Below are 19,329 nucleotides of genomic sequence, written 5' to 3'. Positions count from 1 at the left end.
GGCCAGTGGGATCACAAGGAGTGGCCCAGGCTTGGACAGGAATAGCTGATGGGGATCCTGGTGGGTGGAGAATACACAGCTCCTGACCCCTCCCCCCAGTGGCAGCAAGTGGAAGCTGTGACCAAATTCTATCTCTGTGTGGAGGCACAAACCCAAGCCATCAAGCAGTATAAAAGAATATATTAAATCCCCAGAAGATACACAAATCTGTAACTTAAATGAGAAAGAATTCAAAATAGCTATCCTTAAAAAACTCAACGAGTTAAAAGAGAATACAGATAGACAACTCAACAAGTTCAGGAAGTACATCACAAAAGAGCTTGAAATCATAAAGAAGAATCCATCAGAAATGTTGGAGATGAAAAACACAATAGAGCAGATTAAGAAAAGTCTGGACTCCCTGAACAGTAGAGCTGATATTATGGTGGACAGAATTAGCAGTCTGGAGGATAGGAATATAGAAATGCTTCAGATAGAGGAGGAGAGAGAACTAAGACTAAAAAGAAATGAAGAAAGTCTCCAAGAAATATCCGACTCAATTAGGAAATGCAACATAATGATTATAGGTATCCAAGATGGAGAAGAGAAGGAGAATGGAGCAGAAAGCTTGGTCAAAGAAATAATAGCTGAGGTGCCTGCCCTGTGGCCGAGTGGTTAAGTTTACGCACTCCGCTTCGACGACCCAGGGTTTTGCCAGTTCAGATCCCGGGTGTGGACACGGCACTGCTCATCAGGCCACACTGAGGCAGTGTCCCACACAGCACAACCAGAGGCACTCACAACTGGAACATACAACTATGTACTGGGGGGCTTTGGGGAGAAGAAGAAGGAGGAAAAAAAGAAGACTGGCAACAGTTGTTAGTTCAGGTGCCAATCTTTAAAAAAAAAAAAAAAGAAATAGTAGCTGAGAACTTCCCAAACCTAGGAAGGCAGCTGGAAATCCATGTGACAGAAGCCAATAAATCTCCAAACTTTATCAATGTAAAAATACCAACTCCAAGGCATATAGTAGTAAAGCTGGCAAAAGTCAACGAGAAGGAAAAATATTAAGGGCAGCAAGGTAGAAGAAAATAACCTACAAAAGAACTCTATCAGGCTGTCAGCAGATTTCTCAGCAGAAACCTTACAGGCTAGGAGAGAGTGGAATGATATACTCAAAATTCTGAATGACAAAAACTTTCAGCCAATAATACTCTATCCAGTGAAAATATCCTTCAAATATGATGGAGAAATAAAAACTTTCCCAGATAAACAAAAGTTAAGGGAGTTCATCACCACAAGATGCCCCCTACCCCCACAAGAAATCCTCAGGAAGGCCCTCATGGTTGGGAAAAAAAAAAAAAAGGAAAGTGATTACAAAAGCCTGAGCCAGGAGATAGATAGATAAATAGAAAATTGCAGCTCTCCATCAGAACAGGTTAGCAAATGCTAATTATAACATTAAAGATAAAGGGAAGGAAAACACCAAGAATAAATATAATCTTGTGATTTTAACCACAAACTCACAACACAAGATGAAATAAGATATGCCAACAACAACTTAGAAGGGGAAGAGGAAATGGATGGAACTGGCTTGGTCTAAGGAAATAAGAGGCTATCAGAAAATGGACTACTTCATCTACAAGATGTTTTATACAAACCTAATGGTGACCACTAAACAAATACTTATAACAGAGACACGAAAGATAAATAAGGAGAAAACTAAGAAAACCAGCACAGAAAACTACCTAACTGAATTGGTACTCCGAAATACATGGGACGAGAAAAAAAGGAAATGCAGAAGAACCGAAAAACAAGCAATAAAATGGCTGCATTAGCCCTCGTATATCAATAATCACTCAATGTAAATGGATTGAACCCACCAATCAAAAGACACAAAGTGGTGAGATGGATTAAAGAACAAGTTCCAACAATATGCTGCCTCCAGAAAACACATCTCAGCCCCAAAGACAAACACAGACTCAGATTGAAGGGATGGTAGATGACACTCCAAGCTAATGGCGTACAAAAGAAAGCAGGTGTTGCCATACATCTATCAAAATATCAGACAAAGTAGACTTCAAGATAAAACAGGTAACGAGAGACAAAGAAGGGCACTATATAATGATTAAAGGGACACTTCACCAAGAAGACATAACACTTATAAACATATATGCACCCAACACAGGAGCACCAAAGTACACAAAGCAACTATTAACAAACCTAAAAGGTGATATTAACAACAAAACAATAACAGTGGGGGACCTCAACACCCCACTTACACCAATGGATAGATAATCCAGAGGGAAAGTCAACAAGGAAATTGTAGAATTAAATGAAAAACTATACCAGATGGACTTAATAGATATATATAGAACACTCCATCCAAAAACAGGAGGTTACACATTCTTCTCAAGTGCACATGGAACAGTCTCAAGGACAGACCACATGTCGGGAAACTAAAGCAAGCCTCAATAAATTTAAGAAGATTGAAATCATATCAAGCGTCTTTTCTGACAAAATGCTATGAAACTAGAAATCAATTACAAGAAAAAAAGCTGGGAAAGGGGCAAAGTTGTGGAGATTAAACAACATAATACTGAACGACCAATGGATCACTGAAGAAATCAAATATTACCTGGAGACAAATGAAAATGAAAACACACCATACCAACTCATTTGGGATGCAGCAGAAGCAGTCCTAAGAGGCAAATTCATTGCAATGCAGGCTCACCTCAACAAACAAGAAAATTCTCAAACACATTACCTCAAACTACACCTAACCGAATTAGAAAAAGAACAAGTAAAGCCCAAAGTCAGCAGAAGGAGGGAAATAATAAAAATTAGAGCAGAAATAAATGAAATTGAAACAAAAAAGACAGTAGAAAGGATCAATGAAACAAAGAGCTGGTTCTTTGAGAAGGTAAACAAAATCAACAAACCCTTAGCAAGGCTCACTAAGAAAAAAAGAGAGAAGACTCAAAAAAAATTAGAAATGAAAGAAGAGAAATTACAACGGATACCACAGAAATACAAAAGATTATATGAGAATACTGTGAAAAACTATATGCCAACAAACTGGACAACCTAGAAGAAATGAACAAATTCTTAGACTCTTACAATATCCCAAAACAGAATCAAGAAGAAATAGAGAATCTGAATAGACCAATCACTAGAGATTGAAACAATAATCAAAAACTTACCCAAAAACAAAAGTCCAGGACCAGACAGCATCTCTGGAGAATTCCACTACCAAACATTCAAAGAAGATTTAATACCTATCCTTCTCAAACTATTCCAGAAAATTGAGGAAGATGGAACACTTTCTATCACATTCTACGAGGCCAACATCACCCTGATACCAAAGCTAGACAAGGAGAACACAAAGAAGGAAAATTATAGGCTGACATCGCTGATGAACATAGATGCAAAAATCCTCAACAAAATATTGGCAAACCGAATACAGCGATACATTAAAAAGATCATACACCATGATCAAGTGGGATTTATACCAGGGACACACAGATAGGGGTGGTTCAACATCCGCAAATCAATCAATGTGATACACCACATTAACAAAATGAGGAACAAAAACCACATGATCATCTCAATAGACACAGAGAAAGCATTCGACAAGATACCCATTTATGATAAAAACTTTCAATAAAATGGGTATGGAAGGAAAGTACCTCAACATAATAAAGGCCATATATGACAAACCCACAGCCAACATCATACTCAGTGGGGAAAAACTGAATGCCATCCCTCTGAGAACAGGCACAAGACAAGCGTGCCCACTCTCACCACTCTTATTCAACATAACACCGCAGGTTTTGGCCAGAGCAATTAGGCAAGAAAAAGAAATAGAAGGAATCCAAATAGGCAATGAAGAAGTGAAACTCTTGCTGTTTGCAAATGACATGATTTTATATATAGAAAACCCCAAAAAAATCCATCAGAAAGCTATCAGAAGTAATCAACAATTACAGCAAAGTTGCAGGGTACAAAATCAACTTACAAAAATCAGTTGCATTTTTATACTCTAATAACAAACTAACAGAAAGAGAACTCAAGAACACAATCCCATTCACAACCACAACAAAAAAATAAAATATCTTGTAATAAATTTAACCAAGGAAGTGAAAGACTCATACAATGAAAACTACAAGAATTTACTGAAAGAAATTGATGATGACATAAAGAAATGGAAAGACATTCCATGCACATGGATTGGAAGAGTAAATGTAGTTAAAGTGTCCATGCTACCCAAAGCAATCTACAGATTCAGTGCAATCCCAACCAGAATCCCAATGACATTCTTCACGAAAACAGAACAAAGAATCCTAAAATTCATATGGGGCAACCAAAGACCCCCAATAACTAAAGCAATCCTGAGAAAAAAGAACAAAGCTGGAGGCATCACAATCCCTGACTTCAAGATATACTACAAAGCTATAGTAATCAAAACAGTATGGTACTGGTACAAAAAGAGGCACGCAGATCAATGGAACAGAACTGAAAGCCCAGAAATGAAACCGCACACCTACAGACAGCTAATCTTCAACAAAGGAGCTAAGAACATACAATGGAGAAAGGAAAGTCTCTTCAATAAATTGTGTTGGGAAAACTGGACAGCCACGTGCAAAAGAATGAAAGTAGACCATTTGCTTACATCATTCACAAAAATAAACTCAAAATGGACCAAAGACTTGAAGGTAAGACCTGACACCATAAAACTTCTACAAGAAAATATAGGCAGTACACTCTTTTACATTGGTCTTAAAAGGATCATTTCAGACACCATATCTTCTCAGACAAGGGAAACCAAAGAAAAAATAAGTAGCACTTCATAGACTAAAGAGCTTCTACAAGGAAAGGGAAAACAAGATTGAAACAAAAAGATAACCCAACAACTGGGAAAGAATATTTGCAAATCATATATCTGACAAAGAGTTAATCTCCATAATACATAAAGAACTCACACAACTCAACAACAAAAAATCAAACAACCCAATCAAAAAATGGGCAGAGGATATGAACCTACATTCTCCAAAGAAGATGTACAGGTGGCCAATAGGTGCAAGAAAAGGTGCTCATCATCACTGATCATCAGGGAAATGCAAATCAAAACTACAGTAAGATATTACCTTACACCTGTCAGAATGGCTATAATAACCAAGACAAAAAAACAACAAATGTTGGAGAGGTTGTGGAGAAAAGGGAACCCTCATACACCGCTGGTGGGAATGCAAACTGGTGCAGCCACTATGGAAAACAGTATGGAGATGTCTCAAAAAACTAAAAATAGAAATACAATGTGACCCAGCTACCCCACTACTGGGTATCTACCCAAAGAACTTGAAATCAGCAATTCAAAGAAGGTTATGCACTCCTACATTCACTGCTGCATTACTGACAATAGCCAAGACGTGGAAGCAACCTAAGTGCCCATAGACTGATGATTGGATAAAGAAGATATGGGGTGTGTGTGTGTGTGTGTGTGTGTGTGTGTGTGTATACACACAATGGGATACTATTCAGCCATAAAACATGACAAAACCATCCCATTCGAAAAAATATGGATGGACCTTGAAGGTATAATGTTAAGTGAAATAAGCCAGACAGAAAGACAAACACTGTATGATTTCACTCATATGCGGAAGACAAACACACACACAGACAAAGAGAACAGCTCAGTGGTTACTAGGGGGAAGCGGGGTGGGGGCTGAGCACAAAGGGTGAAGGGGAGCACCTATAAGCTGACTGACAAAAATACTGCACAACTGAAATTTCACAATATTGCAAACGATCATAACCTCAATTTAAAAAAAAAAGGCTTACTGAATAAATGCCATTTCTACATACTAATAATCATATAGAAAGACCAGACTTATTTTTAAAAATGCATATGACTTGTATTGAGTAGCAATAATTCTAAGAAACATGCAGTTCTCAGGAGAAAATATTAAATTTAGAGAGCTACATTATCTACTATCTTATTTAATTAGCACCAAAAAGGTGAAAGTACTATCCTCATCTTAGATATTTCGTTACTCTAATAAATATTTACTGAGCGCCTCCAAGGTGCAAGACCCTGTTAGCTGTGTGCCGGTCTGTCTGCCTGACTGAATACACAGTCTCGCTTTTCTGGAGCTGACATTCTACTGAGAGCACTGAGGCTTCACGAAGCCCAATGAGATTGTCCAGTCACTTCAGGCAGACGCAGCACTGGGGCATCACACACAGGGTCCTGAGCTTCTGCTTTACTGCCACTGCCTGCTCCATCTGACACAGAGCTACAAATGCTGAAATAACTAAGAGATTATGAATAAGCGAGATTTGTTTTCCATTTTTAACAATATAATTCAAATTCAGACACACAAAAATCTTTAAAAAGTGTTTTATTTCCTCCAAATAAGACCAGTAAAATGTGAAATTTCCGACAAATATTAGAATGTTGAGGGAGGGGGAAACCCCGAGGGCTGATTAAATTTCTCATTTGAAGAAGCAAATTTGACTAAATAATAGTCACACATCATTTGTAATTTTCATTTATTTACTTATATTTAAACCCTAAAATGTGATAATATCAGTGATAATCTTAAATTAATGCATCAAGAACCACACACAAATGGCTTCAAAGGTCAGGGAGGCAGTTTCAAGGACTGAAGCAGATGGGAAGCAGTGAGAGAGGGAGAGCAACGGGCACTGTGGGATTTAGCAAGCACGTGTTCCTCCTAAAGGAGTGCATTGTTGTCCTAAGGAAACGAAGGCTCAACGTTACAGACTAAATTGCAGCAATTCATGTGAAATCTACACTCTGTTAAATGGAGGTAATTTCAGTTTTTGAAAAAGACAGCATCAGTTTGTGACCTTTACCTTCTTAAAGCCATTAAGTCCACCCAAGAACAAACAAAAGCTTGTGACACCTTCACTTGAAGTAAGTAAACACGATTTACTATTACTTTACCATCACATCCCTGGCTAAAAGATGGAAACACAGTGAGGCTAAACTAGGTGAAAGTTAACTATACTTTTTCATCTTTTCAAAATAACACTGAAATTTTACAGTAAAAATAAAACTAATAAAAGTAAAACAAAAACAAAACAGACTTACCTTGGGTTATCTAAGTCATATACTATTCGATCTATGATATCACTCTGATGTATTAGCCTCTCAATATCTTGGGCAATTTTTGTCCTGAAATCATAAAAGAGAAGTTTGACCAAAATTCATTATTATACACCAAGGTACAACTTTCTCCAGGATAAGTTTGGGATGAAAAAAATGTAAAATGATAAAAATGATCATTCCCCCATAAATTTTATGTACAAAAAAATTATCAATACATAACAAGACAAAAATCAATATTTTTCAAGTCTGAGTTCTAGAAAATAACCATGTAGAATACAGTTACAAGTCCAATAGTTTAAAAAAAACTCTTGAATGTCTATTATACCTTTCTACATAGAAACAGTATGGATCCACTCTCTAGCCTTTGGGCAAAAAATTTGTATACATAATAGCAGCATTATTAGAAGCAATAAAAATTTGAAAAGCCAGAGTCATATAAGAAGATTGTTAAAACTAATCCTCGCTGGAATTTAGCTAAAATGAAGCTGGCAATTGGCTTGGATATCCTGCAGAATCGACTCTCTGTCCTGTGACTGGAGGGGAAAAGAGGAGGAGAGGCATGCACTGTGTCAGGGGGCAGAGGGTGTGCCCTGCATCTCCAGGATTCTCTAGGCCTGAGTTTTCCCTGAATCAGTCCAACAAAATGAACACCAACTACCTGGAAAATTCCTAAAATCCCTGCCATTACCATATAAAACTGAGCCACACACACACCCCACAATCTTTCCCAACAATATTTAAGCCAAGGAAGACAAGGATCACTAAAAGTGGCACCAAACTTTAGTTGAAACAGAATAAATTTGTATCATAAGCCAGGTGCCCAGAACTCCAGGCAGAAGGGCCACAAAGGCCTGTGAGAAGGTGCCTGCTAGTGTTAATACATAGCTGCTTCTCATGGTGTCATTTACACTTAAAGAGGAAGCTGATTATGTGAACTGATTCAAATTTCAAGTTTGCTTGTTTCAGCTAAAGATTGGTAATGCAGATTAGAATCGTGATTTACTGATTTACTGACAGAACAGAGTGAGAAAGTTTGCCAACACAGTTATAAAATTTCAAGAATACACTAAATACTGAAAAGTCTCCTTAACTTCAGGAAGACTAGTCTCCTGCACAAAGACAGTTCTCCACGACTACAGAGTATGAATTCTCACATAGTCTAGAAACGTATCTAACAATACCACAATATAACCTTAAACTCAAAATAAGCCAAGAACCTATTCTAACAAAGAATTAAAAATCATCAGGAAAATATTAAAAGATGTGATAGTTAAACAGAAAAAAGATACTAAAAAATTAACAAAGCGCAACTCTAAAATTCTTAATCTAGTAGTCATACAGTTACGCATAATTTATTTTTAATTTTTATTCTACTACAAATAACTCATCACTGACAAAGTAGTCTATCAAGAATAAACCTACTATCACAGGATTATGATATAAATCTTTGATGTAGGTTCAAATGCCAAATTCTTTCTAAAGAAAAACCTTTTAAAGAGCTATTAATTATAATAATAAACAAATCCAAAATTTGTATCACCCAGACCTTCAACAATGAAAGAGCAGGCACTTATATATACTCAGATATACCACACACACACACGCACAAAGTAAGTGTTCAAGTATGGGTGAACGACTACGTACAACCATTTGTCAGAACAACTTATTAAATAAGGTTGACATATAGCACAAATGTGCAAAAATTAACACTTACAAAAGTTCGGGATTTTTTTTTTAAACGAAAATGATACTGCAAGGCTATGTAACAGCTCTGTTCTTCAGCAGTGTTCCAAAATGTAAGACAGGGTAAGAAAGCACAGACACGCACAGGGTGGGCGGTAACGCAGCTGAGTGAGGTTGACTGGGTGACATTGTGGAAAACTGGGGAACAGGGGCTCCATATAAAAATAAACTGATTGTTGCCAAGTAGGAAACAGAGGTTAAGGTTGTCATACCAATTTTTCAACAAACGCTAGAAACTTGGATTTCTATGTGGAACCTCCCAAATTTTAAATGTTGGCAATCAATTAAAACAAAAAGATAAACAAAAAACCCACTCTGCAAGTGAAGCCAAAATCATGAGCAAGTTGAATATGACCTAGAGGCCACTCATTTTCAACCTCTGATACTGCATTTTAGGGGACACAATTGCCCATTTTTATTAGACTAGACCTAAAATTAACACTTGAGGAAAATATTTGCCCTGCTCGGTCCTCATTGATAAAGGAAAAAAACCAGTCTTTTATTCAGACATGTATCTGTGTTAAACAGCACAATTTTTGTAAAAGGATATCAATCCTTCCTTTACCTCAGCTGCCTATTAAAATATATAGCTCTCCACTCAAAACAAAACAATAAATATTTTCCAGGTATCCTCATGGACTACAACCTCAACCTTACTGATATTCAATATTTACCAAAGCTTTGCTCAGAAGAAAACAACTTGTGCAGGGCAGTCTGGAAAATGTGCAACCCATTCAATCTAGTAACTCAGGAGTTCACAAGATATTTGGCCACCAGTAAAATTGGACTTTGTTAGGTTTCAATCAATACAGAGCAACATTGTAAGAAAAAACTTAGTACACCTCACTGCTATATTTACTACAAGGGTATTATGGGAAATACACATTAGACAAGTATTCTCTGAGGATCCACAGAAGGACACTCTTCTTCACAGAGAGTATGGTATAACTGCATACATATGATCACTACAGATCAATGATTAACAGGACAGGCTCATCACCTAGACCAGGGTTTGACTCTTGGCTCTGCCATCTACTAGCAGTGTAGCCTTGGATAAGCTACTCAAGAATCCCACGCTTCAGCATACTCTTCTGTAAAACCAGAGAAATAATAGCAATTTCCTCATAGCGCTGTTATACCATTACATGACATACTTTACATGTATGTATACACTGCAGATAAAGTGCTTATTACTTAGCTCTGTGCCTGGCCCATAAAAAACACTCAATAAAGGTTATCTGCTGCTGTCGCTCCTACTAATACTTCTACTATTGTCTCCATTCCAGAAGTACTTACATTTCCCATGAGCCATTCTAAACTGAATATAAAGAAATCCAGGGTTTCGCTTTCCTCATTTTGCTTTTGCCACAATTCCTTCACCTACTTTTTAATTTTAAATTTCTGATCAGGTGATATATTGACATAGTGCAAAAATCAAATACTACATAAAAATATAAAAAGAAGAATCCCACTTTCAACACAACCCATATCCTCGATTCTTCCCACTTACTTTTTTACTTTCCCTCCACAAGCACCTTGATTATTTTATTAATAATCATCTGACAGCTCTTTCCATCCACGCATAGATCTTTCTGTTTTTTAATCACTGCACCATATTCATAGACTAGATATACCATCATTTATTTCATTGATGGGCATTTGAGTTGGTGGGCGTTTGAATTGCTTCCAATCTCAAAACAATGCTGCAATGAAAAACTTTGAATATCATTTTACAGACGTGCAAATTACGCGTGTGTGTGTGTGTACATAATATCATGTATGTATCTCTCACGAATTCCCAGATGTGGGGTTAATGTGCCAGGAAATGTGTCCTGTTAATTTTGATAGACCCTATCAGCTCGCCCTCCACAAGCGGTGCTATCAACTGCCAATCCCACCATGAATGTATGAGAGACTGTTTCTCCATAGCCTCATCCAGAGAATGCACCGTCAAACTTCTACATTTCAGCCAATTCGATATGTGGGAAACAATACCTCACTAGATTTTAATTTGCATTTCTCTTATTTTGAGTGAAGTTGAACATGTTTTTGTGGTTAAGAGGCACTGTATTTCTTTGCCATACTTTCCATTTTATTTTGATGAAAGTATTTCTGTACTTTAAATACTTTGTAAACAAGGCAATAAAAATTTCATTCTATAATAAAATACATATTCTAAAATACAGCTAGACAGTTTCTCTAAAACATATAAAAAAATAATGGAAAGAAAAGTCAAAATGCTCTCTGGAGAATGGGGCAGAGCGAGCTTTCTTCTTTCTACTTTTTCTCATGTTCTAATTTTATGGAATACGGAAACAGGAAAAATGCACCAAAAAATGCTAAGCATACTTGAAACTAAGAAATGAGTTTTGCTTTAATTTTTAATCCAATTTAAACCAAAAATATGGATTCAAGTAATCATCAGTATGTTTACAATAAATTTTTTTAAAAATATTATTGCAGTATCTACATTGAGATATGTATCTTATAAAGACTTTTCCCCTTCCAAATGAGGTGGAGAGATTGTTTTTTTCTAATTTTGTGTGTGTGTGTGTGTGTGTGTGTGTGTGAGGAAGAACGGGCCCTGAGCTAATATCTGTTGCCAATCTTCCTCTCTTTGGTTGAGGAAAACAGTCCCTGAGCTCACATCTGTGCCAATCTTTCTCTATTTTCTATGTGGGATGTTGCCACATGGCTGATGAGCAGTGTCTGTGTCTGCGCCCGGGATCCAAATCCAAGAACCCCAGGCCACTGAAGCAGAGCACGCAAACCCAACCACTATGCCACCGGGCAAGCCCATAGTTGGACAGATTTTTAATGAAGTTTTATTTACTTACTGTACTTTCTTTAAAAAAGGTCAGTGATTACATTGATTACAGTAATTACAGTGATTACAAGAAAGATAATCATAAAAGAGAAATTCAAAATAAAAAGATATTTTCACTGAATAATTTTAAGAAATCTAATGCTTCTTTCTTATGAATGATAAAATAGTAAATCTTCATTAATTTTGACATCGCTCATTTACAATGTTACTTCATTCAGATAGCAATTGATTAAAAGCTAGCAAATAATTTACAGAATGTTTATCATTTGCTTAAAAAATAAGTTGCAGAAGACTAGGCAAATAAGGTAAGCAAACTAGAATCAATATCCTCAATGTATTTTTAAAAAGAAGCATTTCTGAGTACTATAGAAATATCTATTACTGGGCCCATATTTGATATCTTACCACAAATACAGAACCATAAAGGCTTCAGACTCCCTAGCTACAGGGGTCAGCAAACTTTTCCTTATAAAGGGCCAGATAGTAAATATTTTAGGCTTTGAGTGCCACATGGTCTCTGTCACACCATTTGCGCCACTGTGGAATGAAACAGCCATAGATAACACAACAAACAGGCATGGTTAGGTTCCAATAAAACCTTATTTACAGACACAAATATGAATTTTATATAAATTTCATGTGTCACAAAATATTGTTTTTCTTTGGATTTTTTTTGAACCATTTAAACATGTAAAAACCATTCTGAGCTTGCAGACTGAACATAAGAAGGCGTGAGCTGGATTTGACACATGGGCACAGTTTGCTACCTCTGATCTAGGTGAATGACTATCAAACTGCTTTGATCATGACCTACGACAAATACATTTTAAAAATCATAGCCCCACACGTGCACACATGCAACTGAAACACAAGTTTATAAAATAATATTTTGCTGTACTACATGTGACACACTGTAATTTTCCCTTTTAATACCGGTTACTAACGGGCATCAATCCACAGTTTGAAAAACTCTTTTAGCTGAAAAAATTGGTATCTAGAGAAATAAAGTATTTGCTCAAATACACACACTCAGGTCAGGGGGAAAGCCCAGGGTAGAATCCAAGAGCTTTGACCTGCTTTTCAGAGCATCCTGTCCTGCCAGGACACCTCACCACACTACTGCCTCATCACTCCCAAGTCAAAGCCAAACGCCCAGGCGGGGCTGCTACATGCGTTTGTTTCCAGTCTCAGATTAATGTCTCTTGAAGGAAGAAATAATGCTAAAGAGTTTTCTACCCATTATTCATAAATGATGGGTAAAAAGGGAGAAAGGGAGCTTTGGAGCATGCACCTCTGCTCACCGGGACTGCACTGCTCACCACAACTTCCACATAAATATCTGACAAATATCTGCCAACGGGGTACAGTTGTGTCACTTGACGACAGGGATACGTTCTGAAATATGCATCATTAGACAACTTAGTGGTTGTGCGAACATCAGAGTGTGCTTACACAAACCTAGATGGTATAGCCTACACCACCCTAGGCTATGTGGTACTAATCTTAGGGGACCACCGTGGTACATGCAGTCCGTCGTCGACCACAATGTCGTCATGTGGTGCACGACTGTATATAAAATAAGGAGGAAAGAGTAACAACCTTCAAATAGCAAAGTACTGTTATCTAATATATAATTTGTAAACATTTTAAGTACATTTTTTTCAGTAGTTATATCTAAAGCAATTAACATTACTGGGGAAAGTCCTATACATCTAAATAACAGAATCACATTGTTTCATTGAAATACGGTTATATTCCTACCTCATATCAAGTATCTGATAGCCACAAAAATTTTGACAAATGTGATATTAAAATGGAAATTATGACAAATATGATAAAAGGGGTTCTTTACAACAGTCACCATCACACAAAATATAAAATAATACAGCAAAAGAGACTAGCAGACAAAGATTTTAAACTTCACAATTTATAACTTACTTCTGCTGCAACAAATCAGAAGGCAAAAGAACATTTTTATCGAGGTCATGAAAATCAGTGGGGAGAGAAATATTTGAAACTTCCAGGCAGACACGGATCACTCAACCTTCAAAAGTATTTTAGAGCCTAGCCCTATTTTTCTCATTGCAAATTTTCCAGGAGCACACACAGGTAACCGGGTTGTAAATCACTGGGTTTTCTGCGCTTTCATTTCCCTGAGTTCCATCTTCTTTGCAGTTTAACTTGTATACCAACACATCTACCTTTAAACACACATACCAATTCTTATTGACCTTCTGATCTTTCATCATGCTGGTTAGTATCAAAAATATATCTGAGGGCTTGCCCCATGGCCGAATGGTTGAGTTCACATGCTCTGTTTTGGTGGCCCAGGGTTTCACCAGTTTCAGATCCTGGGCACAGACATGGTCCACTCATCAGGTCATGCTGGAGCAGCATCCCACATGCCACAACCAGAAGGACCCACAACTAAAAATACACAACTATGCACCAGGGGCTTTGGGGAGAAAAAGGGAAAATAAAATCTTAAGAAATATATATTTTTATCTGAGGCCGGCCCAGTGGCATAGTAGTTGGGTTTGCGTACTCTGCTTTAGCAACCCAGGGTTCACAGATTTGGATCCCAGGCATGGACCTAGACACCGCTCATTAAGCCATGCTGTGGCAGCATCCCACATACAAAGTGGAGGAGGATTGGCACAGATGTTAGCTCAGGGCCAATCTTCCTCACACAAACACACATACACACACACACACAAAATATATACATATATATATACACCTTAAAAGCTTTGGTTTGAATAACAAACTCAGTGGTAGATTACACTGTGTACAGAGGCAATAAAAAAGCCAACTACTTCAGGAAAAAGTCCTACAGGGGGTCCAATACAGTAGTCCCCCCTTACCTGTGTGGGATATGTTCCAAGACTCCCAGTGGATGCCTGAAATGGCAGATAGTACAGAACTCAATATATACAATGTTTTATTCTTATACATAGCTATGATAGAGTTTAACTTATAAATTAGGCACAGTAAGAGATTAACAACAATAACATCTCTTTGGCATATCCAAATTGCCAGCATCACTACTCTTGCACTTTGGGGTCATTATTAAGTGAAGTAAGAGTTACTTGAACACAAGTACTGCAGTATCGTGACAGTCGATCTGATAACCAAGACAGCTACTAAGTAACTAATGGAGGGTAGTGTATATAGCATGCACACACTAGACAAAGGGATGATTCACGTCTTGGGCGGGACAGAGCAGGATGGTGCAAGACTTCATCAGGCTACTCTGAACAGTGTGCAATTTAAAACTTATAAACTGCTTATTTCTGTAATTTCCCATTTAATAAAATTTTTGGACCATGGTTGACCTCAGGTAACTGAAACCGTGGAAAGCGAAACCATGGATAAGGGGGCACTACTGTATACTCAAGAGGTCAGACTCTAATCTGTAGATTAGATCTGCAGAGCAATTGTAGGGTCCGTGTTTCAAGGATGAGGTGAAAGAACTTATCACAAATACTGAGAGAGATGAGAGGGTTGGAGAAGAGCCACACCAATTCCCTGCCTGCATGAACTCCTCCACTATCAGGATAGGCCCAGTGCTGGTGGGAGAGCAAGTAGGGCGTGGAACCACAGGTGGAATAACATTCTCTGAAAGACCCAGCCAGGCACAGACAAAGCCCAACCTCAGAAACAGCTGCTCAAAGAGGACAGAAGTCATCAGAGCTGAGGGTGGCAGCATCTCACCTGCAGCACAGACATTGTGAAGATGCACAGAGTAGGTATTACAGTTATTCATGGCCATCAAACACTTATTTGCACTAAGGCTAAATTTAATTAGAGCACTGTTTCTTTACTTATTGATGTCAATAAAGATATCAACTGAAAAGGTTATCAAATGTTAATCAGAGGCTCTGCTCGGCAGGAATATGTATGCCTTTTATTAACACAAATGGGTAAAATACTTAAATAAGAGTCTCAACTGACGTTCCTAACACAAAATCCATGAGGAGAGGGAAGGAGCCTTGGTAGGTAAATTGAAGGCTGAGAGTCAGAGACTCAGACAATAGGCATACCTCCATCCCACAATCCTCCTTCCTTCTAATCTTACCTCAGATATCACAGGCTAGTAAGGAGAAAAAACTTTCAGACTGAGGCAATTTAATAAGAAAATTTGCTCTCAGAGTTTAAAGAACACTAAGTCCAGGAAGTGTCTTCTGGAGTCAAGAGGACATCTTTGACTTCGGAGAGGAGACGCCTAAGAGGTGATGCTAAAAAGCAAACCACCAAGCTGCTGACTGATTCTGATCACTCCAGGCGTGTCAGTTCAGGGCCTTCAAAAAGCAAATGCCACGACAATCAGACATGCAAGGGATCAACTGGGGAAAGGCACGGGAAGGACAGAGGCAGAGAGAGCAGTAGTGGGGGAGGAGGGCCTTCAGGTCTGAGGCCTGCGAGAGGAGAGAGCTGAGGAGGAGGAGCCGCAGACTGTGCTGCAGATACGCAGCAGTCGCACCAACTTTGCCCTCAGGGAGCCCAGAGCACACTGCCCATGAGCAGAACCCTGCACTGGTCAGGAACAGGTCAGCTCTAGTAAGCCCACCAGAGTCAGCCAATGGCTAGCAGCAGCGCAGAGAGGGCACAGCCTCAGCATCAACGCTGCGATAGATCCCCAAAGTATGGCGGCAGAAGGCCGTTGGCAACTACAAGCCTCAGAGCAAGTTCTCTCATGAAGGGAGAGATGAGCAGCTCACTGCCACGGCTGCCACAGGCCACTCCCTGTGCTGCATGCATCTCCACCCACATCGGGAGAGCAGCACCCCCAAAGTTCCTGTGGGCCTCTCCTAAGGAAAAACTCAGAAGAACACATGAGCAGGACAAACCTTGCCCCCATCACTGCAATCATCCTCAGGACTGCAACTCCTCATCTCCATCCTCCAATATCTATCTAATCCTACTCACCCTCAGCAATCACTCTGCAGGTCTTGGTAGCTGATCTAATGAACTAATCCAAACTCTCATTCCTGAGGGGTCTGAGCCCTTGGCAGTCATATCATTCTCATCCCAGGATGGTGGGATGAAAATTAGTGGATCACCTGGGTTCCACACGTATTCAACCTGTTGCAATCCTACCTGCTTCAGCTGATCTGGGTCAAGATGGTAGAGCCCACTCCTGCCTGTGGGCCCCACGCTAAAGTAACTCGCTGGCAACCACAGCTTGTAATTTAATTGTACCCTTGCTATGTCCCCTGCAGAAAGACTGCACCCACACTGGGAACCAGGACTACTAACCCTGCAGAGCTCAGAGGTGCAGGGACAGAAGCAAAAGTCCTCCAGCGGGGCACTGCGAGCTAAAGTAAGGAGGCCTACTTCTGTTCCCACCTCCTGTTTCCCAGACCCATGTGTTCTTTCTATTGGGGATACAGAGCCATGTGGAAGTTCCCAATTTAGTGCACATACCGCATCCTGAAAGATGGCAACCCATCCCTGGAGAGTATTTCCTGAGTTAGAGCTTCGCCTGTGCCTTCTAAAGGCCATTCTAGCACTCCATGAGGCCAGCTGCCTCTGGACAGAGCAGTCTGCGATACAACCAGTGAATGCCAACGCACAGACCCACTCCCACACACCTTTACCAGCAAAGTAAGTTCCCTGTTCTGATGCTACGTTAGATGTGATGCCATACCTGTGGATCAAGAAGTCAACTGGTACCATTAAACACACACTAAGTTGCCAAGTAAAAATGATTAATTATACTACATGCTGAAGTTAAAAAAATAAAGATATAGTTGTTGCCTAAAGGAGCTTATAGCCTAAGGTGAATCAAATATCCTCAGCAATGGCTTCCTTTATCACTACACACTATATTCATAACAAGACCATATAATATTCTGAGGTACTGGTAAGCTTTCATCACAAAACCTTAACCATAATCACTGAAAATAGTCAAGTTGCACCAAAAATGTATTCCTATGCCAAATATTCATTAGTTGGCAACAGTTAATACTATTTGTAACTTCTAAAATTAATTGGCAAGATTCAATAACTTAAAGGTTACTGCTTTTATGAATCCCAAATTTTTGTACTGTATATTTCCAATTTCAAATTTTACAACAAAATAAAACTGTCCATACTGCTATTTTTAAATCGTGTACCTAAATCAAGTTCAAATAATAATCAAATTACTAAATTAATATAGATTACTAATGTAATATTTATTCAAAGATTATTGAATAATCTATTTTTATATTTTCAGATTTGATCTAAATGAAAAATTTCTAAATTGTCCAATGGTCAGGTTTATTATGCTGGCTTCATTTGAATAAGTAATGAGCTTAGAAAATAAACAAAGTCCATAAGGATTTGTCCACAAATTGTCCATAAGGACAACTGCAAAACAATGCAAAATTTCCAAAGCAGGATAAAAAATTACAATAACTTTAATTTAGAGTAATTTTCTTCTTAAATACTCAAAGTAGTTTTTTTCTTTTAAGAATGCTTCATATTTTAACAATGGTCTTATTAGAAGGAAGAAGAAATCTGCAACTCACCTTTGTACACCATAAGGTCTTTCTAAAATAGGCTCTTTGAATGGAGGTGGAACGTGACCAAAATAATCAGGATAAGCCACTTCAGAATATTCTGGCACAGACTTTGTATTTTTCACAATCTCGATGTAGAGATCTGAGTCGTGGAGAGTTGGTCCATCAGAGATTTCAACTGATGCTTGCTCCACCGACGAAGCAGACTCACTGTCTTCATCATCCTCAGTTTCGACTCCAGTACAGCAAAGCTTCCCCAGCTGAACTGCTCTGCCCTCAAACAGAACATTCCCACAAGCAGCCATGTGTGGACACGCTTTCGTGCATGTAAGGACAGTAAGAGGGAGACTGTAGTCCTTCTTCATTCCTGCAGTGAAACCTGGGGCTGTTTGAGAGGGAATATTCTGCAATGTAATTCGGTCCAAGGCCTTCACAATGTCATTGTTAAAGCCATGGACTGATGAAGTAGTTCTATTTTGATCACCTAGCTGCTGTTGTAATGTTCTGTCATTATCTTTAACATCTTCTTTTCCCAGATCCATAAAGGTAGGTTTCTTATCACCTTCATCTCCTTTAGGGGACACATTCGCCTTCATTACAACTCCTTTTCTTAAATTGCCTGAATTTCCAGAAGCTTCCTCTCCCGCAGTAGGAACAACAATAGGACCTCGTACTTTTCCCTCAAATACAAAAGGCTTTGGTTCTTTGGAGATTAAATCATAGTCCTTTGAAAAGAAAAAAAATATTTAGTCTTTTATCTGTAAATATTAAAACGCAATAACAAAACTAAGATCATATTCATTTTATATGCTGCCTCAGAAACCTAACATTTGAAAATTTTAAAGATCAATAAAACCAAGTACGTTTTAATTTCACTGATAAAACAGAAAATATTTAACCACAACAAAATTCATTACATTTATTTTACTTTTTCTATTACAAAAATAATGCTTATATACAACAGAAATATGGGTAATTTTATAAAAATAGAAAAACATTAAAATCATCCAATATCCTATTAAAGGAAACACAACTAAATTGTTACTCATTTACTCAACAAATATTTATGAGCGTCTGTTTTGTGCCAAGCACTGTTTCAGTCACCTAAGACTCATCAGTTAAAACAACAGCCCTTCCCT

At 38.3% G+C, this 19,329-nt stretch overlaps 1 protein-coding gene across 4 annotated transcripts in view; it reads right to left on the bottom strand.

The window, feature by feature from the left end:
* Positions 1 to 19,329, bottom strand: part of AGTPBP1 (ATP/GTP binding carboxypeptidase 1) — a 175,696-nt gene that overhangs the window by 54,849 nt on the left and 101,518 nt on the right. For 3 of the 4 annotated variants that reach the window (XM_046664864.1, XM_046664863.1, XM_046664866.1), the window contains exons 14-16: positions 18,200 to 18,915; positions 14,549 to 14,584; positions 7,097 to 7,180 (exon numbers count right to left, since the gene is read on the bottom strand). In XM_046664864.1, the coding sequence (XP_046520820.1) occupies positions 7,097 to 7,180; positions 14,549 to 14,584; positions 18,200 to 18,915 (836 nt within the window). The remainder of the gene's footprint in view (positions 1 to 7,096; positions 7,181 to 14,548; positions 14,585 to 18,199; positions 18,916 to 19,329) is intronic. The other variant, XM_046664865.1, reaches the window with a different exon arrangement.

This window comes from Equus quagga, chromosome 6 (genome assembly GCF_021613505.1).
Source record: "Equus quagga isolate Etosha38 chromosome 6, UCLA_HA_Equagga_1.0, whole genome shotgun sequence".
NCBI classification, from domain to species: Eukaryota; Metazoa; Chordata; class Mammalia; order Perissodactyla; family Equidae; genus Equus; species Equus quagga.
The sequence above is the reverse complement of the archived record's forward strand: the minus strand, read 5'-3'. Positions and strand labels throughout refer to the sequence as shown.